At 41.2% G+C, this 23,155-nt stretch overlaps 1 protein-coding gene across 1 annotated transcript in view; it reads left to right on the forward strand.

Moving 5' to 3' along the window:
- The first annotated feature begins 3,441 nt into the window (after positions 1–3,441).
- CD2AP (CD2 associated protein) overlaps positions 3,442–23,155 on the forward strand; it is a 102,566-nt gene continuing 82,852 nt past the window's right edge. Inside the window, exons 1-2 of the mRNA XM_054722611.1 lie at positions 3,442–3,500; positions 14,883–15,043. Of these exons, the coding sequence (XP_054578586.1) occupies positions 3,497–3,500; positions 14,883–15,043 (165 nt within the window). The 5' untranslated portion in view covers positions 3,442–3,496. The remainder of the gene's footprint in view (positions 3,501–14,882; positions 15,044–23,155) is intronic.

Below are 23,155 nucleotides of genomic sequence, written 5' to 3' on the forward strand. Positions count from 1 at the left end.
GCACATTGATTGGTTGCCTCCTGCAGGTGTTCCAACAAGGCCAGGGCCAGGCCAGGGAGGAGCCCGCAACCCGGCTAGGGCACTTTACTTCAGTTTTCTCAACCTTTCTTATGGGTCCTATTCCCCTGATCCTGTCAATTCTTTTATGATCCAATATTTCAGCAATACCTCATGGGATACTGTCCTCTGAATTTGCAATGATTTTGCTTATTTTAATTTTCTAACATCTAAAGTACATGACTTATTATGGAAATAATACAGATTCTGACATTTCTAGGCTAGAACTGATTGTAAATGTTTTATCTTTTCTTTTCTTTCTTTTTAAATCCTCACCCAAGGATATGCTTTAGAGTGAGAGAGAGAAAGAGAGAGGGAGAGAGATTAGTTGTCCCTTGAACACACCCCAACTGAGGATTGAACCTGAAACCTAGGTATGTGCCCTGACTGGGAATCGAAGCAACCACCTTTTGTTGTACAGGAGACACTTGGCCAGGGCTAAATGTTTTTTGTTAAAAAATATTTTCATTGATTTCAGAGAGGAAGGAAGAGGGAGAGAGATAGAAACATCAATGATGAGAGAAAATCATTGATCAGCTGCCTTCTGCATGTCCCACACTGGGGATCCAGCCCGCAACCCGGGCATCAGAATCCAACTGTTACCTCCTGGGTTCATGAGTCAACGCTCAACCACTGAGCCACGCCAGCTGGGGGCAGGGCTAAATGTTTTATCTGGTTGTCAGATCATATGACCTGACTTCTGGTTAAGAAAATATGGTCACCTTATCTCTTTGTGGCCTCCACTCCTTACCTCTCATTTAGTCACTAAAACCTTTAACTGACTTTTAACTTTTCTGTTACATATTCTATATATTCAGAATATATAGTTATATATTATATTCTGAAATTACACTTTTAAAGGTAACCTTATTGTCAAATCCAGTGGTCTTTTTTTTTTTTTTTCCAGAGGTTAGTTTTCATTAACCTCTATTCAATTCTATTCATTTGCCTTTCTTCTTGAAATGTCTAGGATTCTAGAGACCTGGGAATTTAGTTCTTTTCCAATATACTATTATTCTTTGTCTCCTTTCATGAATTTTCTTTTGCCTCCCACCATCCCATTCTTCTAAATCTGAAATTGTTTACTTTCTTAGGGGCAGCTGGAGCCACAAAGATTTCTTTAAGGCTCAGGAATGTTCTTTTTGTATGTCCACTTCGTCTTACTTCTAGGACTCCTCCAGGCCGAAATTATTGCCTTCTCCCAAGCTTTAGTTCTATTTATACCCTCTTCCTGAAACTTGCCTTGCCCATAGTAATTTATTTTCCTTTAAATTCTCAGGCATTTGACCCTCCCTACCCCATACTATTAATAAACTGTGTTAATGTGTCACTTCCTAGTTAGAGTGCAAAATCTTTGAGGATAAGGGCTGTACTTCAGGTTTTGTTTTGTTTTGTTTTTGGTTTGCTTGGTAGGGGACAATGAACATAATTCTCAAATATTTGATTGAAAAAGGCACAATATATTCTATGGTTTCAATACAACACAACTAATACATACATGTTGTTTAGGTGTGCATATTAAATTATTTTCTTTTCTCCTTTCTGGCTTCTGATTATAACTGGCAATCCTTTTTATAAAGGTACCATATGCAACATTTTAGAAGTCATAACGGAATTAAAAGTTCGCAAAAGCCGGCCTATAGGAAACAGCGGGAATTGATATTTACAAGGCTGCTACATTGTGCCAGACACTGCTTTGCATTGTGAAGATTTTTTTTTCAAAAGACTCAAGAAACTGAAGTCCAGGGAGGTTAGTTAATTTATCCAAGATTCCACAAAAAGTAAATGGCTGTGCTGAGTTTCTGAAACCTAGGTCTGTCTGGTTTCAAAGGGCAAGGCAGTTTTACTATTGGATGATTGCTAGAATTAGATGACACTATTTTTTTAAAAAAGCACTATGCACAGTACTTGGCATTCAACAAATGTTGCTGTCACACACTTCTGTCTGGGGGTTGGGTATACTTAAACAAGAAGGGAAAAAAGTTGGCTTTTATACTTTCCCCCTCCTGTTAGTTTTCCTTAACCTCTATTGAGAGTTTCTAATTCTAAGAAAGATTGTTTGAGCCCAGCCTCTGTGACTCTGTAGTTGAGCGTGGACCCATGCACCAGGTTAGTCAGAGGTTGTGCTTGGATTCTGGTGAGGGCACATGCCGGGTTGCCTGCGGGCTGGATTCCCTGTTGGGGGCATGCAGGAGGCAGACAATGGGTGTTTCTCTCTTTCCCTTACTCTCTCTGAAATCAATAAAAATCTTTCATAAACACAAAAACAAACACAAAAACACACTGGGATTTAGTGAAGGTGTAACTGCAACCAATGTTTCATTAAAAAAAAAGAAAAGAAACACTATTTGATTACAATAATCTTTTGCCCTTCTTCATGCTGCGGATAGAAAAATATACCTGGCAATATTTCAAATTATGAATATCATGTAACCAATTATACTTATAAAAGAAAAAAAGGGATTTAAAAATTGTCTTATAGGAAGCCACTAATTTATTCCTGTAAAATATAATTTATTTTGTGCTTCGGGGTTTTTTTTTCCCCCAGGAAGAAATGCGGCTTTGCAAGGAACTTTGCAAGGTAAATTGCGGAGTCCTGGTAGCAGCCGGGCCTCGGAAGGTGGAAAGCCAGGGGATCGCTACCTCGCCGCCTCTTTTCCTTGAGGTCCCCCAGAGCCTCTGCTCTGCAGCCCCGCCTCGCCGCCGCGGAAAGTGGGGCAACCAGGCTCACTTTGCCGGTCAGCAAACTCTTTGTATTCATCCGAGGCGCCCAACCAAACCAACCCCCTCCCAGCTGTCCCCAACTTGAGCGCGGAGGGTTAACCGCAGTCCCTCCGGCTTCCTCCGACATCCGCCCGCCGCACCTGGATGCGGGCGGCGCGCGACCTCCGGCCGTGACGTCACCGCACCTGGCACGGGCCCGCGGGCCGGGTGGCGAGCCGGCACCCGGCGGGGCGGGAGGGCCAGGGAGTGCGAGGGGATCTCGCGAGATTTGCCTCCTCCCGGGCCCAGCTCCCGACACCTTCCCGGCCTCGGTCCGCGTCTCCACCTCAGTCTTTGGCGTCGCGCTCGCACTGAACGGCGCGCATTGAAGGGGAGGCGCGGGGCGGGCTCCTCGGCTCGGCGGGTTGGAGCCAGCGGCCTAGAGGAGCCGGCCGGTCCCATCCCCCTGCGGGAGCCACGCCGGGTGGGAAAGCCGCCGAGTGGGCGGGCGGGGGCGGGCCAGGCGCCAGGAGCCGCCGCCGCCTCCCCCTCGCCGGCCGCGCCGACGGGACTGTCCGGGGAGCGCCGCGGGCAGATGGAGGCACCTCCTCGCCCCGCCTGAGCTCAGGAGGGGCAAGAGCGGGGCGCAGGGCCCGCCTCCGGCCGCCAGAGCGGCGGCGCGAGCAGCTGGAGGAGGAGCGGCAGCGCCGGGCTTCTCCCCGCGGGGGCCCCCAGCATGGGTAAGAAACGGGGGCGCTCCCCACCGGCCGCCGGCCCGGCCCGGCCCATTCGGGAGGGCGGTGTCCCGGCTCGGTCTCCGCGCGGAAGGGACGGGGGGCGGCCAGCCCCTGCGCGGCCACACCGAGCCTTTCCCCCGCCCCTGCGTCCTGCCGGCCACCTTGCTCTCCCCGGGGAGAGGCTAGTCGGAGGGCTCGCGGGTGCGCCTCGCGCCCCCCTTCCCGCCTTTTCCTGCTCAGGGCAAGGTGAGGGGGGAATGGGGCGCCCGGGCGCGTCTCCTCGCCCACCACCCCGCTTGGCTCAGCTCGAGCTGCCCTCTCTCCCCGGTCCCTTCCTCTCCCCCCATGGGGAAGGGTGATCGAAAAACCGGACAAAGTTACCCTTTCAACTTCTTTCTCTTCTGCGAGGCTTTTAAAGTTTGTTTTTGGTTGGGAAAGGCAATCATCCCCTCGGTAAAAACTCGCCAGGGATGCCTCAGGGCCCGGGAAGCTTGAGTTATTTGCTCCGTTTCTACCTAAGCGAGTGTGTTGGCATTTAAATATTAAATCCCCGAGGACTGGGTTGGGGTTTGGTAGGATTTCTGTGTTGAGCCCTGTGAGAAGCAGTTTCCTGTTTGGGAATTTAGACTTCCTCGCTAGAGGAGGGAAAAGGACAAGGCCTTATATGTTATTTACTGTGTATGCTTTCAAAGTTTTGTTCGGATCTAGGGAGAGCAGTGTGCGGTGCAGCCGGGTGTGAAAGGGAGTGTTGCTGAGCTGTGTGTGTAGCAACTCTGCTGATAACGAAGTGCCGCGATCTCCCTCAGTCCTTTAAAAATCAAAAACAGTTTGAAAGAGAACTGCTTCAAAAAAAAAAAATCAAAGTGTGCCACCTGAAAGCATAAGTTTGCGTCACCATAAGGCATAAGCATATTCTGCTGTCAGCGTCATCTTGATTTTGGTCTTGGACAGTAAATGAAAGAGAGTGCTATCACTTCTTGCTGTTGAGGAGAGTTGGAAACTGCTTCACACGGACACACTATTAACCCAAGTGAATAATTTATGAAACTAACAAATGATTTAGAAGCAGGACATCTACACAAAATACTGCTGATGTGGCTCCTCCTTGCCCACACATTGCTTTGTGGGAAATGCTCTAAGCATAGTGTTTATAGACACTCACCTTGCTCTTCTGTGTTTTCCGAGGCTTGCCACGTTCATGTTCCCCCACCTGCCTCTAACTTTCAGGTGACTTTTGTACACAAAGTGCTCTTAAACCCAGAAACAGTAAAGCCTTTGGTATTTGGAACTTTCAGATGAATTCCTTTCTAATGGTTTGGTTGAGCTTATTGGGTCATTGAGGGATTATTCCTTTAAGCACCAAATTATAAAATCACTTTAATTGCTTTGAATGAAAATCATACTGAAATCAAATATGTAATTCTTTTCTGTCTTGAGTGGGAGATGCAGAATGTAATTAATCTTCTTGATGACTTAGGGTCATAGTTTCAGGTCTGTCAGGTACTGTCATGCCTTGAGTATCTGTTGATTGTATATAGGCATGTTGATCAGATTCCTTTACATTTTGATGTTATTTAAGTACTTTTCTGCTTTGCTGTTGGGTGTGCTTGTCAGTGAGATCAATGTCCCCCTTCCCACCTCTGCTCTCTTAAATTTTCTACAAGTGTGGAGATCATGCTCATATTTGTAGTTCTGTATAAAGGAAAAGTAAAGTAGACCCTTAGGTAGTGTGTGAGATCCTCTCTTGAGAAAAGGAAATGAGTATTAATAATTGGGTATTGGAGTATCTATTTTGATTGTCCAGAGGTCTTTTCTTAGTGACTTTTTCATTGTGTTCTGGTTAGATGAGTTGCCAAATTATCTTGGTAAAGTGTGATTGCTGCATACTTTCACTTTGACAACCCAGAATGTGTTTCTCGAAGGTTGATTTATTGGGGCATATGTCATTAATTTTTTAAAGGTATTTGCCAGACATTTCCATATGAATGTATACTTTAAATTTATTGGTCCTGTAGTAATCATATTAAAATTATTAAAATCATTTAAAGGGCGTTTCCTCTTATAATAGAAATCTCATTTGCTTGGTTATCAGCAATCTTTTCTTATTCCTCATGCTTTAGGATATTTTTTACATTAATTCTAAAGAAGGTGGAAGGGAGAGGGAGGGGGAAAAGAGAGAGAAGGGAGGGAGAGAGAGAAACATTGATGTGACAGAGATATGTCCATTGGCTGCCTTCCACATGCGCCTCCTGCACACCCTGATTTGGGCGGGATTGGACCTGCCCTGCAACCCAGGTACATGCCCTTGATGGGAAAGTGAACCCTCGGGTGTACAGGCTGATGCTCTAACCATTGAACATGCCTACTAGGGCAGCAGTCTTTATTTCTTATGCTTTCAGATGACAGCTTAAAATATTTACATGGTATTTTATTTGGTTTGTCACAAAATGAAAAAATCTTTAATTTCTTTGTTTTGAATTTGAAAGCATTTAATATAAAAAATTATAAAACATGAATTACTTATGGTTCATTCCATATTACCAATCAAAAATACGTACAAGCCCTAGCATGTGTGGCTCAGCTGGTTGAGCGTCATCCCATGCACCAAGATGCATGCGTCCAGGAAGCAGCCCATCGATGTTTTTCTCATGGAATTCTCTCTCTTTTTCCCTTCCTCTCTAAAATTAATAAAAACATATTTTGAAAAATAAAACAATGCCAGTGTTCTAAAAAAATTTTTTTAAAATAATACAGCATGTGTTCTTGTTTTTTAAAAAATACCTTCAAATTTTTATTGCTACATAATCCAAATTTGTTATTTTTTTTCTCCCTTAATCATGGAACATCCTCCCCTATTAATTGTATTTTAAGTGTGATAACTGTTTAATTTTCTAATGTATATGAAGAAATGGTGTTTTGTAAAGGGCCTGAAGGTAGGCAAGGAAAGAGCTGTAATGATTCTTGATTTGGATGAAAATAGGACAGAACTGCAAATCTGCTTCCTAGGTAAACTGGTAAAGCAAGTTGTGAGAGATCTGAAAGTTTTCGTTTGTGTTCTGAAAAGAAAGGGTGAATAAAACCTAATATATGACTGAAAGTTAGGTAAATTGGGTAATCATGATGATTGAGCTATGACTTTAGTTGTAGAATTTGATATCCATTACTACTAGGCAGATTGACCTCAAATAGAACGTATGTCTTTTTAGATGGAGAAAACTGGTCTGGAAAGTCTGGATGGAGGTTCGTCCATATATATCTACAGTCAGCTTGTCAGCATGAGGGATATGTGTAGCAAAAGGTAGTGTGTAGACAGATAGATGAAGCAGGACAGCTTGGTGAGGGAGTGGGATGGTTGTTGGTAGCAGGCACTAAGTAGCAGTTCAGATTGGTATCTTGGGGGAAAGGGAAGGATGTGGGGTTTGGTAGTATATAGACCTTGAAGACCTAGCCACAGGGAAACAAAACCAGAGAGAGTCCAGGTTTCTTGTGAGAGATACAAGGTAGATATTTGTTTCCAGGATGAGCTTGGTTATTGGAATTATTTAAGATAGAGGCACAATGCACGAATTCTTGCCCCAGTGGGGTCCCTCGGCCTGGCCTGCAGGATTAGGCTGAAACCAGCTCTCTGACATCCCCCGAGAGGTCCCAGATTGTGAGAGGGCGCAGGCCAGGCCGAGGGACCCCACGGGTGCATGATCAGGGTCGGGGAGGGACGCAGGAGGTTGGCCAACAAGGGAGGGACCGCGGGAGGGCTCCAGGGCCTGTCCGGCACATCTTGCTCAGTCCCGATCGGCCAGACCCCAGCAGCAAGCTAACCTACTGGTCGAAGCGTCTGCCCCCTGGTGGTCAGTGCACGTCGTAGTGAGCGGTTGAGTGGCCTTAGCATATCATTAGCATATTATGCTTTGATTGGTTGAACCGACAACTGGACACTTAGCATATTAGGCTTTTATTATATAGGATGAGCCAAGCAGTAAAACTGACAGGATGTTGGACTCCTGTATTTTTTGTCTTGGGACCACATTAGTTGTCTATTAGTAGTTGGATCTATAAACATGGTATAAATTGTCCTAGGTAAGTGGAATGAAATGAGATCACCTATCTAAATGTTTGAGGATATTCCCTGGTCACAATTTGGCATTCCCTTTGTGCATTTGGTCCCAGGACTTAATGCCTGCTTTTTCTTTGCTGCTGTCTATTTTTCACATGAGTCAACTCCTTTCAGACCCAGTGCAAAGCAGATTACAAAGTTTCAGCATACCCTTCAGTTTCAGAAATAAGCACACAATCTTTAATAGTGTCAAGTATTCATAACTGCCAACATAATAAACAAGCAAGTGGGCATAAGAAACTTGAAAGTACTAATTGTTGGCCCCTTGATTTCACTGAAGTGGTGTTGACTGGGTATTAGAAAGACCTATTTGGTGTTTTTTTTGGTAGTATGTGCTTGTCCTTTTCAGTCCTTCCCCACGTCATTTCTTCCAGCTTTCTTTAGGTTTATGTTAAATATTCAAACTTAATAGAGTAATTTATTACCATTATTAAGCAGATAGAATCTCTTTCATAATCTTATGGGGCTTTTCTGTCCTGAGACCTTGCTATATGTAATACTTTTATTTTTCAGTCATAACTTTGGCTTTTAGCCCAAGTGAGGTAGGCCTTTTCCTTTGGGCTTCAAATGTTTCCTCCTTTGGAGTAAATTGACATTACTTCTGGTTTGTTTTGAATTTTGTTTTAGTTTCTGAAGGTCTCAGGTGTCTGGATGTTCCACTCCCTCACCGTTTTCATTCAGCCAAAATATAACTTACTAGTTGTTTGTATTTAAAGAAGCTATTACTCTAAGAAGAAACTCTCCTTTTAAAAAAGTAATTATTCTAAATTTCTATCTAGCCTAAGATGTTGATCTAGTGTCAGATATGGCAGTGTTATGGATTCATTCTTTCCTAAAACCTACTTGTGCTATGTCAGTCCTTCCCAATGCCTCCAAGTAGACTTTCATCTCATAATCTTTCAAATTTTTTATACTTTGTTAAACTTCCCATCATGATCACATTCTAGACTGAGATGGAATCCTAAATTCCAGTGTCTATTTTAGTGTCACTTAGTTCAGGTTCTTTTTTGATGGTTCAGTGTTCAGGTAATTGCAAGAGAGTGACTGTGTGGCATCTAACCACTAGGAGTTTCTAGTAGAAAAATACTTTAAGCATAGTAACATAACAAACAGTTACCACCAACACTAAGAGAAAGTTTCTATCACATCATTAAGAAAAGGAGCATTCGATGAGAGATTAATGAAGAAGAATTTGTGTTATTATGAGCAATGTGATTAATGCCATGCTAGACATTAAGGAACTTAGGACAAATTTAAAATTTTGGTGCATCACATGGTTTACAGAAGTATTGGGGGGTTGGGTATATTATTAGAATAATCTAGATTTTTAAAAAAAAATTTCCACAACCCCTGAAAACTGATATAAATGCTTTTGCCTCTCTTTCCCTCCATTTGTTGATGAGTGCCATGAATGTACGGGGATAGTTTACAGTGTTGAGATAGGAATAAAACTTAACAGGTGAATCATTGGAAATCCAAACAAGAGAGGAAATATATAGTACATTAACATATGCTAAGTCAGATATGTTAAAATGTACTAGGAGTAACATAAGGAAGATGAGGATATAGATTCCTACATTGAAAGGTAAGTAGGATTTGTTCATCTCTCTTTAGTTTGACCAGCCACATAGTGAGTACTTGGCATAGCCAAGATATCTTTTTTTTTCTACTCCTGTCACTGAATCTCTAGAGTGAAGCATACCTTTAGTTGAACTGATGTCTTTAAGATCCTTATACTTAACTATTCTAACTGTCTTAACTTTCTTAGTATCCATCAGTGCCCCAGAACTGAAGCCAAAAATTTACCCAGCATCTAGACTGACTTTATTAACTATAACAGTGTGATTCCTAGAGTATTAATTTATCATGATCATTATAATAATCAAGTGCCAAATTATTTGTTTTGGATCATAAGTTTAGAAGTTTATATATTTGTGAAATTAAGACTACATATTCATAATGTTTTTAGGAAACATTTAAAGTTGGTCTTTGAAATGTATAATCTTTCTGTATTTTGTAACTTAATTTATTGAGAAATGTGTTTTACTGATATCAAAGTTTTTGTATTAGATTTCCATTAAAATTTCTGCTCTGCTGCAGTGGGTTGTGCTCTGATGAGTATTTTATCTTGCTATATTGGAGTGTGTATGTGTGTTTGTGCACTTGTATGTGCTATTTAAGATGAAGATTCCATTTTACTTACCTACTAATTAGACCATTCTTATCAAGCACACTTTCTGAAGCAATTTAAGAAAATTACTTTAAATAATGAAAATAGGTCTGTTGAGAGTACAGAATTTTCAGAATGAATGTCAAATGGAAATGTAAAACCTTTGCCAAGAAAATTTCCTAAATTTCTTATCCTGTGTAATCCTATATAATAAAAGCCTAGTATGCTAAGTGTCCGACCATCCGTTCGACCAGTTGCTATGATGGGCACTGACCACCAGGGAGCAGATGATCTGACCAATAGGTTAGCTTGCTGCTGGGATCTGGCCAATCCGGACTGGGCGAGACAGGCCGGACATGCCCTGGAGCCCTCCCGCAGTCCCTTCCCCGCCCCAATTGTGCACCAGTGGGGTCCCTTGGCCTGGCCTGCGCCCTCTCACAATCTGGACCCCTCAGGGGATGTTGAAGAGCCAGTTCCGGCCTGATCCCCGCAGGCCAGGTAGAGGGACCCCACCGGTGCACGAATTTGTGCATTGGGTGCACTGGGCCTCTAATAGTCTATAAAATTCAGTTGAACTTACTTATTTTTTAATTTTATTTATTTTTAAAATTTTTAAATATTCAACACAAAATAATCCCTCCAACTTACTGAGGTGATTGACCACGTCCACAACGAAATCCTGGAATTTGGCTGCTAACCCAGCCCCAGCCTCAGCTTTCTTGTTAGCACCAGCAGGCACAGCACTCCTTCTGTAGTCTGTAGATGTCTCTGTTGGCTTCCTCTCATGTGACTCTTGCAGGTTGCATATCCTACAGACCTTCGAGTCTTGGCCTGTCAGTCTCAGGCCAGCTATAGGCAAAGTGGCAGGCAAAATCTCGAGGCAGGTGGAGATAACCAGGGAAATACTGGATGCCCTCATTGGTAAGGTAGCAGTAATAATGTCTCCAGGCAAACATTGTGATTTGAGAGACTGCATGACCTTCATGACATGAAGATTAGGCACATTCTTGTCTGCAAGCTGGGAGTATTTAAGCATGTGAACATCATTCTTCGCCACCATCACTTCCTCCTTAAAAAGGAGTTCATAGTCCTAGCCGGTTTGGCTCAGTGGATAGAGTGTTGTTGGCCTGTGCACTGAAGTTTCCTGAGTTCGATTCCTGTCAAGGGCATGTATCTCGGTTGCAGGCTTCTCCCCAGTCCAGCCCTGGTCGGGGCGCATGCAGGAGGCAACCAATTGATGTGTTTCTCTCACATCGATATTTCTCTCTCTCTCTTTCCCTCTCTCTTCCACTCTCCCTAAAAGTCAATGGAAAAAATATCCTCAGGTGAGGGTTAAAAAAATAAAAAACAAAATAAAATAAATAAATTTTTTTAAAAAAGGAGTTCATAAATGGCAATCTGGTTTTTTTGGGCATTAACTTTGCAATGATTCTAGTGTCTGGGGCCAGAGCTGAAAAGAAAGGGACCAAAACCCAATTGAATTTATAATTTAGAAGCTCATAGTTTAAAGCCAAAATAAAAACTCTTTTTAAAAAATATTTTTTTATTGATTTCCGAGGAAGGGAGAGGGAGAGAGACATAGAAACATCAGTGATGAGAGAGAATCATTGATCGGCTGCCTCCTGCACGCTCCACACTGGGGATTGAGTCCTGCAACCCGGGCATGTACCCTGACCAGGAATTGGGAATCTGTGACCTCCTGGTCCATAGGTCAATGCTCAACCACTGAGCCATGGCAGTCAGGCTAAAATCAAAACTCTTGTTGTTCTCTTCATTTCATATGTAATGACCTTACTTGCCCTGAGCCCATTGATGCCAGAAACTACATCACTTGTTTTATTCTATTTAAAAAATTTAACACCCTTAATAAATAACAAAAAATTGAGAGCCTACTATGCGTTCACTAAGTCAATATTACTTTCACTAATTTCAATAGTACTTTAATTTGAAATAGTTGGGAAGAGGGGATCAATTTAATGAATAATACAAAATTTAAATATATCGAAATATGTCCACCTAAACCAGATTAACAGAATGCTGCCTAAGTGGAGCTCCTGTTTCAAGTTGGTGGATGAGGTGTATCATTTTAAAAAGAAACTATTTAATCTTTCTGTCTGACTCATTGTGGCTCTTTAGTCCCTTTGGTAGAAAGTCAGTGATCTGGGACAGTGGTGAGCAAACCGCGGCTCTTGAGCCACATGCGGCTCTTTGGCCCCTTGAGTGTTGCTCTTCCACAAAATACCACGGCCTGGGTGAGTCTATTTTGAAGAAGTGGCGTTAGAAGAAGTTTAAGTTTAATAAATTTGGCTCTCAAAAGAAACTTCAATCGTTGTACTGTTGATATTTGACTCTGTTGACTAATGAGTTTGCCGACCACTAATCTGGGATACTAAGCATCTTGTCAGGTGGATCTGCTGATTGCCTACTCCATGTATGTTACATTGATGTTACATCTAGTAAGTAAAGTAAAAATTACTGATTTTGCAGATGAGACATTTCTATATGACTATTTTATCATGTTAAACAAATTTAGGCATAAGAATTAATTTGCTTAAAAATGTTTGTCTGATAACTTGAACAGTGTTGGTTGAACTATAAAATTATATTATCTTCAGTGGGTGCTGCAAAGCAAGTGTACATATGTTCTTTGAAGTATACTGAATTGATAAATTACATACCAATAAGTTTGCTAGTAGCTATGTTAAACAAAAAGGAATAGGTGAAATTAGTACATTATTTCAAAATATATGTAATATGTTATTAATGAGATAGTTTACTTTTTTTCCCCTGGTTTTGAAATCTGGTGTGTATTTTATAAAACATCTTGGTTTGGACTATTCACAGTTCAGGTACTCAGTAAACACCTGTGCTCGTGGTTAGCAGCTGAACAGTGCAGTTTTAGTTTTAGAGTGTAAACTTTATAGATTTGTTGTGAATCTAAGGAGCATTTATGAAAATATTTTTAAAGTATTATACAATTTTAAATTATTATAAGGAATTGTACTGTTTTAGGGTTTGTTAATGATAAGTCGTTTTTGTCCTTATTTGATTAATCCTGCATTACATATTTAATTAATGATAATTTATTATAATTAAATAGCAAGTGTATTTTCTAATGGAAAAAATGTTCAATTTAGTGTGTTACATATAATAAGCCTGGAGTTTATTTCATTCTGTTTTCTAAATAAAATGTGGTTTTGGGCACTTGGCCTACTTGTGTGAGAGAATTTGAGGCCTTTGAATGGCATTTGGATTGTTACTTGAAAGTATAATTTGGCCTTAATAATAAGAGAGCTGTTCTTTCAGTTTAGAATGCTTATCTTTAGAAATAAGTAAGATTAAGAGTCACATTTTACAAATAAATGAATGCTGTTGGCCAAAAACTCAAAAGGAGAACACAAATAATTATTGGAGTATGTTAGTCCTCAGAAATGATATGGGAAAACATGTGAGAAGCCTGTCAGTTGTAAACATAAAATTTTGGCCCAGCCAGCATGGCTCAGTGGTTGAGTGTTGACCTATGACCAGGAGGTCACAGTTCGATTTCGGTCAGGATAAATGCCCAGGTTGCGGGCTCGATCCCCATTGTGGGGTGTGCAGGAGGCAGCAGATCCATGGTTCTCTCTCTTCATTGATGTTTCTCTCTCCCTTTCCCTACCTCTCTAAAATCAATAAAAATATATTTAAAAATTTTTGAACAGATCTTTCTGATGGAATTGTTACAGCTAAAGGGTTTGTATCTTTTATTAGCTTTTCTGTGAGCTCTATGATATGAAAAAATTCTGAAGGACTGTTAATAGCTATTACGTGATTTCTTCCCCACAATCAAACATTTCTACTTCTTTTTAATCAGTCATAGCCCATATTAATTGTATTTTCCTCCAGGAAAATAGTTAAAATTTTATCTTCTTAGTAAATACTTTGGTTTAAATTTGGTAAATGTTTCTTTAAGTCTTTATCAGCAAAGACGAAAGCACTCAAAATAAAAAGGTGGGCAAGATTCTTGAAGAACTTCTATTAATATTTCTTTCATGGCAGGTCTGCTGGCAATGAGTTCTTGTGGTAAAATATCTATATATATAAAAGCCTAAGCAAACATCTGACTGGTAGCTATGATATGCACTGACCACCAGGGGGTAGACGCTCAGTGCAGGAGCTGCTGAGCTGTGGTGACTTGGCAGCTGCAGTTCTCGGGTGATGCACCCAGACCAGAGAGGAGGGAGTGCCGGGGTTCTTGTCCCAGCCTTACAAAGGGTTCAGTATTCTGGAGAAAGGCTATGCGTAGATGATTAAAGAGTCCAAAGACCAAAGATAAATTTGAAAGGCATTGGGGGTCAGAGGATCTTCAGCTAAAGGAGCTAGAAGACTACCCTTGACTAAGGACCCATGCTCTTATTAACACAATTTGTCCTAAGGCAAGGTGGAAATAATACACTTCAAAGGGTAGGGTACAGAAGCATTGTCAGTTTGGGGAATAGCCTACAGCTTTCAGGTGTTTGGCCAACAGGGGGCAATAAAATGCCCTGAGCTGTCTGGCAGCAAGCGATTATCCTATTCAGGTTTGGGGGAAGTGCCGTTTAGCCATTTCCAACAGGTAAACTACATATGTGGCTCAGCCATTGTTGAGTCCACCAAGCTTCACCAACCTTTTGATGAAACTCTTGTAATTATTACATTCTGGAATTGGTTCCCGGCAAGGGAGCCCGATTCTGGACTGTGTCACCTGAGAACTACCCTATCGCAATCTGGGACCCCTCGGGGGATGTCAGAGAGCTAGTTTCAGCCCGATCCCTGCAGGCCAGGCCAAGGGACCCCACCGGTGCACAAGTCCATGCACCAGGCCTCTAGTCTGACTATAAGAACAACTGATGGCATGAATTATACATTGTATTGAATCTACTACTTAAAACTCATACTATGTTTTATATAAGGTAATCAAGAAATTTATGAATATAGCCAAATATTTAAAACCACCGAGGTAAGCCTTAATGATATCTTTGTAATATTCATTATTGTTGCTAAACAGGTTCCTTAGTTTAGTAATAGGTTTAATAGTATTTTATGAATTAAGTTTTAGACATTAATCTATTGTTTCTTTTTTTAGTTGACTATATTGTGGAGTATGACTATGATGCTGTACATGATGATGAATTAACTATTCGAGTTGGGGAGATCATCAGGAATGTGAAAAAACTACAGGAGGAAGGATGGCTAGAAGGAGAACTAAATGGGAGAAGAGGAATGTTTCCTGATAATTTTGTTAAGGTAAGTATTTTCAGTTAAAACATCTATCTTTTGCTTTATAGAATTTAACCTTTAGCATTATTTCTTAACTAGAGGCCTGGTGCACAAATTCATACACTGGTGGGGTCCCTCAGCCTGGCCTGCGCCCTCTTCGCAATCCGGGACCCCTCGGGGAATGTCAGACTGCTGGTTTCAGCCTGATCCCCAGCATTCCAACATCCCCTGAGGGATGTAGTAGTGTGTCAAGTGGCAGGCAGCTGGGGAGGAGCCGGAGCCCAGGCCGGGTGCTGTGCCGCTCCCGCTCATCCCAGCTCTGCTGTGCCTGCTGCTGCCGCTCAGTAAGCTTGCTCTTTTGTTGAATGTCTGCCCCCTGGTGGTCAGTGCGCATCATAGTGACCAGTTAATCAGTTGACCGGTTGAACAGTCAATATGTAAAAGTTGCTTAGGCTTTTATATATATATAGATGTTACATATAAGTATAACCACAATGTTTTAGATAAATTTTTACTCTGCAGAATTTAAAAAACAAGTACCTCTGTAATGGATGTCATTGTTTCTTAGTGTCTTGGTAGATAACAAGACTGTGTGTTTCTGTATGTCTGTATGTATCTACCTGTCTGTCTTTTTAAATAAATAGTAGTTTGCATTTGGGTAGCACTTCATAATTTAAAAAGAAGTGTTACCATGAAATTCTTATTTGAGCCTTCAAAAGTCTTGTGAAATAAGTGGGATATAATAAAGAGGTAATATGCAGATTAACCCTCATGCCCTCACAAGATGGCTGCCTAGGACCAGGCCAGCAGGGGGGTTATTGAGGGATGACCAAACAACTGAAAAAGCAGGCTGCGTGGGGCGACCAGGCTGACGGGGGGATTAGTGAGGGACGACCAAACACTGAACAGCAGGCTGTGTGGGGCAACCAGGCCGGCAGGTGGGCTGTGAGAGGTTACCAGGTCGGCGGGGGTGGGCAGTTGGGGGCGATCAGGCCAGCAGGGGGGTGCAGTTAAGGACAACCAGGCAGGCAGGCAGGCAGGCGAGCAATTAGGAGCCAGCGGTCCAGGATTGTGAGAGGGATGTCCGACTGCTGTCCGGCAGTCAGACATCTCCCGAGGGGTCCCGGATTGGAGAGGGTGCAGGCTGGGCTGAGGGGATCCCCACCCCCACCCCCCTGTGCACAAATTTCGTGCACCGGGCCACTAGTTTTTCATAACAAGACACTGTGGCTGGGCCACAGAAATATTTGTTGTGGGCCACATGCAACCTGCGGGCCATGAGTTTGACATGGTTGCTCTAGAGCATTCATTTCTTCCTATGTAAGAGTGATATTCCACCTGTTTGGGTTATTGGTAGGAATTTGATTATGTGTCTTGCATGTAGATATATGATGGAATTTATTATTTCATCCATTTTGGAAAGGGGAAATGGGAGAAGAAAATCAGCTAAATTGTTAATTTAGTCAACATATATGTAGTTTTTTTTGTGTGTGTGTTTTTTTTTAGTGCCTGTAATAGTCCAGGTACTATTAAATGTTAATAATAAAAATAGGTAAATAAGGTAGAACTTTACTAATTGCCCTTTAGAAAAAGTGAATAGTTTTAAAGGAAGGACAAAAATAATGAAGAAAGTAATTAAAATGAGAAAATATGGAACAAGCAGTTAGCCTGGTTAGCCTATGTGCCTAGGGCCTTGGTCAGCAAACTGCGGCTCACGAGCCACATGTGGCTTTTTGGCCCCTTGAGTGTGGCTCTTCCACAAAATACCACGGCCTGGGCGAGTCTATTTTGAAGAAGTGGTGTTAGAAGAAGTTTAAGTTTAAAAAATTTGGCTCTCAAAAGAAATTTCAATCGTTGTACTATTGATATCTGGCTCTGTTGACTAATAAGTTTGCTGACCACTGGCTTAGGGAAATCATCTTGTCTCGGTGGTGGTAGTAGTGATAGAACAGATTAAGTTTATTTAAAAGTGGACCAAGTGGATGAAAAACTAGACACTAAAAAAAGCTTTTGGTGTGTTAGGATTTGGGTAAGCTCTAGTTCCTTAGGATAACACTAATTGTGACAGGTCTTTTCTGTGTAGCTAGTCTTATATTTATAGAAAAATAACCTGGTGGAAATTATCTTTTTTTGTTGTTATTGAGTCCTTTGGGGGAAAAAAGTTTGTTTTTTGAAGATGAGGGGGCTAAGATAAAATGCCTTTAGAAGGTTGCCTCAGTTATAAGAAGAGAAAGCAGACATCGGTGGTAAAAATATTTTTTAAAAAATCAGAATATTGGTTGAGGACCTGGGATCAAAATCTAAACTTTATTTAACTAAAGGGGAACCTGTGCTGGGGAAAAAAAAAAGTTACCTCCAATTCCGATTCCCTACTTGGTCTCCATTGACACTTGGAGCGGGAGGAGCTTCTTGTTAATTCTGAGTGAGTAGGAGTTCAGGCTCCAGTAGCCTCCACTGATACCCTCCTTGCTGGAGGGGCAGGTGTGCCTCAGTGTTGCCTTGTGGCCTGCCTTCACAGCAGGTGGGAGAGGAGGGCTCATTCCTACCTGGTTGGGAGGGGAATTCTGGCTCTGCATTTGGCCTTCTCTGATACTACCCTGGCTGGGGATATGGGGGAGGGGTGATAGTTGGGGTATCTCATTACAGCCTGCTAAGGATGGAAATGTAGGCTCCCTACTTGGCCTTTGCTGGTATGGGTGAGGAAGGGGCTGTATTTTTTCCCCTGTGATTATTTGACTGCAGTGTAGTGGCTATTGTCTAAGAGCTTTCTGTCTTGCTAGACTATCCTTTCCTTGGTCCTTTGGCTAAAGAGAGAAAGCTTTTCTTGGAGCTTTTTTTTCTCTCTGCCTATTTGCATTTCCAGGTTGCCAGCTTCTCCAGTACTCAGTCTGGAATATATGAGGCAAAAAGAAAATCCAGTGAACTCAGCAGGTTCAGAGGAACCTGGTCTCTTTGGCTTGTGTTACCTTCTTTCCTCCACTTTTCACAATACTTTTATCTATTTTTAAAAATATGTAATATCTAGAGTTTTTAACTGTACTTAATTGGAAGAATAGGGAAAAATACATCTATCTGTAAGGGGAAAGCAAGATGATGATGCCTTTAAGTAGAGATTGTAATGTACATCCTTAACAGTCTAAAATCTCACAATCTAGAAGAGTTTCTTCTTTTTTGAAGTGGTGTAGGAGTAGTGTTTTCTTAAGCCATTGTTATAAAGTGCTAAGAAAGATGTAATATTAGCTATTAACACAAGAATAGACTAGCATTCAGTAAAAAGGTAATAAGCGATACCTTTTTAAGCGATACCTAAAAAGGTAATAGTTGATACCTTTATTTTCTTTTATGACTTGCTTCTGAAGATTAAGATAACACATGAAAGTAGGTGATAGTGCAGTTGACTATTTATAGGCATTTAATAAATGTTAGTGAACTCTGCTCCTTGAGTTTCATATATGATAGAGTGCATAGTCTGATGACCTGAGTAAATGAGTCAGAGGAAGTTGGGGAGGGAAGAGGGTTGGGCATCAATGTAGAAGGCACATTGGGTAGTTTTACAAGTATTGGAACACAGAAGGTCATGGGGGAAAGCAGAAAAATATCAGTGAAATAAGATATCAAAAGAAGTCAGCAGAAACATTAGTTGTATTTAAAGCGTGTTAGGACAGTAGTTTTGGATTGGGCATGCCAGCTTCCAAGCAGCTTTCTTATGGGCTTTATACTGATCTTGGAGGTGCTACAAGTTTTTATAGGACCTGTTACTGTTATGGTGATTAAAGTGTTTTAAAAAACAAGTGGATATGTTTACAGAAGATGTCTCAGGTGTTGGTAAGTGAATTATTATATTTAACATTTTTAAATGCAAGTTTGATCCCCTTTGAAGAGTCCTTGGAACTTTATAAAGTATTTTAACCTTTTTGATATAATAAGAAACAAAAGTCATTCACATGTGCTACAGGAAGCTGACAAGTAAATAAAAATCATTTGGATATGTTTTGACCTAAATTTCTAGCAGTTTTTTTTTTTTTTTTCACATTTAGGAAAAAGATTTAAATTATCGAATCTGCTTTTTTTAAGATTAAAAAATAGGCAGTTTGACAACTTATCTTGCATTTTAAAATGTTATTTTATTTCTAGATTATATAGGTTACAGATGTATTTAAAAATCTTTTAAAAGGCTTCCTTCAAAATGCTAAGTAGCAAAATGGGGAATAAGATGATCTGATATACATGGCTACTTTGGAAAGGGTCTTAAAGATTTTTTTTGTTTTTTAAATACAACTTCTTTTTCTGGAAGAGTGCTGATATTGTGTTTTAATCTTATGGTATTCCACTGTTTCAACAAGAGGAATTATTATTTGAGTGAAGGAAGTGACAATTTTATTTTATTTTTTAAATCCCTTACTTTGTGAAAACTATTAATTTGCTTAGATAAACCTCAGTGATCTTGTTGAGCAGTACGAGATTTGTTGGTAGCTTTAATAAAATAGTTCAGAAAGCTAGCTTTAAATCAGGAGAAGAACACTTGGTGTTTGATTTATTTTCATAAATCAGAAACACAGGAGAGGAGAAAACAACTCTGTAGATGATAGAATATTAAATGGAAGACAATTTTTATTTGCTTATTGGGAATTACAATAAAAATAGCAGATATAATGTAAAAGTTGTGTATAGTTATTCATGACACTTCATAGTACATTTTCTGTTACATATTGTAAAACATTAACTATACTTTACACACTGATTAGAGCAATTTGTTTTGTGACTTGGGTTACTTTTGATAATATTTTGAATCCCATATGTACTATATTTACTGAGAGAAATAGTTTAATACAGGTAAGTGTTAGAAAAGAGGTATAAGGATTTAGATTTTGTAATGTGTGTTCACACACCTAAGATCTTTCTAAATGCTCTAAAACAATTTGACTTACAGTGCTATTATTTGTGGGCACACCAAGTTTTTTTAAATTAAATACTAGAGGCCCGGTGCATGAAATTCATGCACAGATAGGGTCCCTAGGCCTGGCCAGCGATCAGCGCAAATCAGTTTCCTCGCCTCCTCCTTCCCTCGCCGCCCACGTGCTGCCACCACGCGGTTCCCTGCCTCCCGAGCTCCCTGCCTGCTCCTTCCCTCGCTCCCTCAGCGCCCTGCCACTGCTGCTGGTCACCTGCCATGTTCCGCGCCAACTCCCTGGTGGTCAGCGCACATCATAGCGATCAATTGAACTCCCAGTCTGCCAGTAGAACTCCTGAGGGGACAATTTGCATGTTAGTCTTTTATTATATAGGACTAGAGGCCCGGTGCACGAAATTCGTGCACGGCAGGGTGGGGGGGGCTGTCCCTCAGCCCAGCCTGCACCCTCTCCAATCTGGGACCCCTTGAGGGATGTCTGACTGCCCGTTTAGGCCAGATCCCGGTGGGATTGGGCCTAAACGGGTAGTCGGACATCCCTCTCACAATCCAGGACTGCTGGCTCCCAACTGCTCGCCTGCCTGCCTTTCTGATTGCCCCTAACCGCTTCCACTTGCCAGTCTGATCACCCCCTAACCACTCCCCTGCCAGCCTGATTGATGCCTAACTGCTCCCCTGCCAGCCTGTTTGCCCTGAACTGCCCTCCCCTGCAGGCCTGGTCACCCCTAACTGCCCTCCCCTGCAGGCCTGGTCACCCATAACTGCCATCCCCTGCAGGCTTGGTCCCCCCCAATTGCCCTCCCCTGCAGGCCTGGTCCCCCCCAACTGCTCTCCCCTGCAGGCCTGGGTCACTTCCAACTGCCCTCCCCTGCTGCCCATCTTGTGGTGCCCATCTTGTGTCCACATAGGGGCAGGATCTTTGACCACATGGGGGCAGCCATCTTGTGTGTTGGAGTGATGGTCAATTTGCATATTAGTCTTTTATTAGATAGGATAAGTAATACAGCCCTAGTCGGTTTGGCTCAGTGGATAGAGCGTTGGCCTATAGACTGAAGGGTCTCAGATTCGATTCCGGCCAAGGGCACATGCCTGGGTTGCGGGCTCAATCCCCAGTGGGAGGCAGGAGGCAGCCAATCAATGATTCTCATCATTGATGTTTCTCTCTCTCTCCCCCTCTCCCTTCCTCTCTGAAATCAATAAAAGAAATTACTTTTGAAATAAAATAAGTAATATATGCTGAAACAAAATTCAAGCAGTATGGAAGTATTTATTGGGAAAAAATACATTTCTTAAAACCCTCCTTTAAAAACCTCCTTTTACATTTAGGAATTTGGTAGATATTTATTTTATAGACTGTTATCCCCTATTTTTCACACCTTAAATTTCAAGTTGAGACATTGTGATATAAATCATGTTAGTGTTTACCAGGAACTTACCTGGAAAGTTAAAATCTAATTTTTTCCCCTTAAACAGTTAATATATTTTGTTTCTGCAAAAGGTATTTCAAGCTGTAATGATTTAAACCAGGAAAGTTTGATTGGCAGAACGTGGGCTTCTGGGATATCTCCTGGTTTTGCTTTTTATTAGGTCAGTACTCATTGCCTGCTTGTCACTGTCATCTGTGGCCTCAAGGGAGTCTAGGAGCCTTGAGAGAAGGATCTACATGTAGGCTTGGTGTCTTTTGAGTCAGAGACTAGCTCTAATCCCCTGCTGTTCTTATCCTAAAACTCCTTTATCCTAGTGCTGAAAACACAAATAGCATTTTTTTAAACAAATAGCACTTTTTTTTTTTAAATTAATAAAAAGGGTGACCATTATAAACTATTGAGGTATTTTCAGTTCATTTCGATCAGTGTGGTATGTCTGAAAGAATATGGGTAGGAGAAGAGTTCTTTATTTAGTGTTTTTTCTAATCTACTTCACTTGGCTGTCATTAGCATTCTTGTGATTGGAAAAGGAAAGGAGTAGGATGCCAATAAATGTACATAAATCCTCCCACCCCTTTTCCTACTCTTCCCTTTTACAAATGGGGGAGGGACAGTTGAAATAGGGAGGCCCTTTGTCCAAATTGAAGAGACAGTGGTTTCATGGAGAATAGCTTATTTGGGGAAAGAGAAAAGTAAGTTTAGAAACTTTCAAAATGGCCTTCCTACATTATATTTTTACTGTTTTTCTTGATAATTCTGATATGCTAGCATTCAGAAGTACAAATAGATTTCATAGTAAGATTTTTAAGAATGGGGTTAATTATCTTGGTAGCTTGAACAGCATATGGTACCAAATAAACATTTAATTTTATTTTCCTTATTATTAATGTCACTTTTCCATACATTCTGATTTATGCTTCAGTAAAGTTAGAGGTCACATTCAGGATTTCCAACACTTTTTGCAAATCCTGAATGTAAACTTTAAAATAATTATGTATATTCCTTAATTTTATTTTATTTTTTATTATTTTTATTTATTTTTTTTTATTATTTTTTAAATTTCTTTATTGATTAAGGTATCACATATTTGTCCTCTTCCCCCCATTCCCATCCCACACCCCTCCCCACGCATGCCCCCACCCCCCTGTTGTCCTTAACCACTGGTTAAGCTCATATGCATGCACACAAGTCCTTTGGTTGATCTCTCCCCTATATCCCCACCCTCCCCTACCCTCCCTCTGAGGCCTGACAGTCTGATCCATTCCTCCTTGTTTCTGGATCTGTTCTTGTTCATCAGTCTATGTTGTTCATCATTTCCCCTAGATGAGTGAGATCATGTGCTACTAGAAATACACTTATAAGAACCAAAAATGAGACAAGCAATAATGGTTATGCTGAAAGGCAAATGAATCAGTCTGTTGTGAGTTTCTTTCTGGGCCAACAGTTCTTTTGAGGCCCAATTTCAATGTCAAACAGTTCCTTATGTGCTCATGTCAGCAATGATATTTCAGTTCTGGATGGTGCACAAATGGTGGTAATGCAGGTCCGACCCTCTGTGGTTTGGTCCTGGGCAACCTGCAGTGACGCACAGCTGCTGACTGCTAGTATGGCAATGCGACGTCAGCGTCTTCCATCTTTGGACTGCTTCTTTTCTGTCTTCATGGCTGGAGTAGTCCTGTCAATTCCTCTCTGTTGCCGGAATCCACATGGTCTCGGAGTTGTTTTCTGAAAATATACAAACATATTCTCGACCAAAAGTTAATAAAGGAATATTTCCTATAAATTTGACTTGGGATCCTTTTT

The sequence above is a fragment of the Eptesicus fuscus genome, chromosome 10 (assembly GCF_027574615.1).
Source record: "Eptesicus fuscus isolate TK198812 chromosome 10, DD_ASM_mEF_20220401, whole genome shotgun sequence".
Classification (NCBI taxonomy): domain Eukaryota; kingdom Metazoa; phylum Chordata; class Mammalia; order Chiroptera; family Vespertilionidae; genus Eptesicus; species Eptesicus fuscus.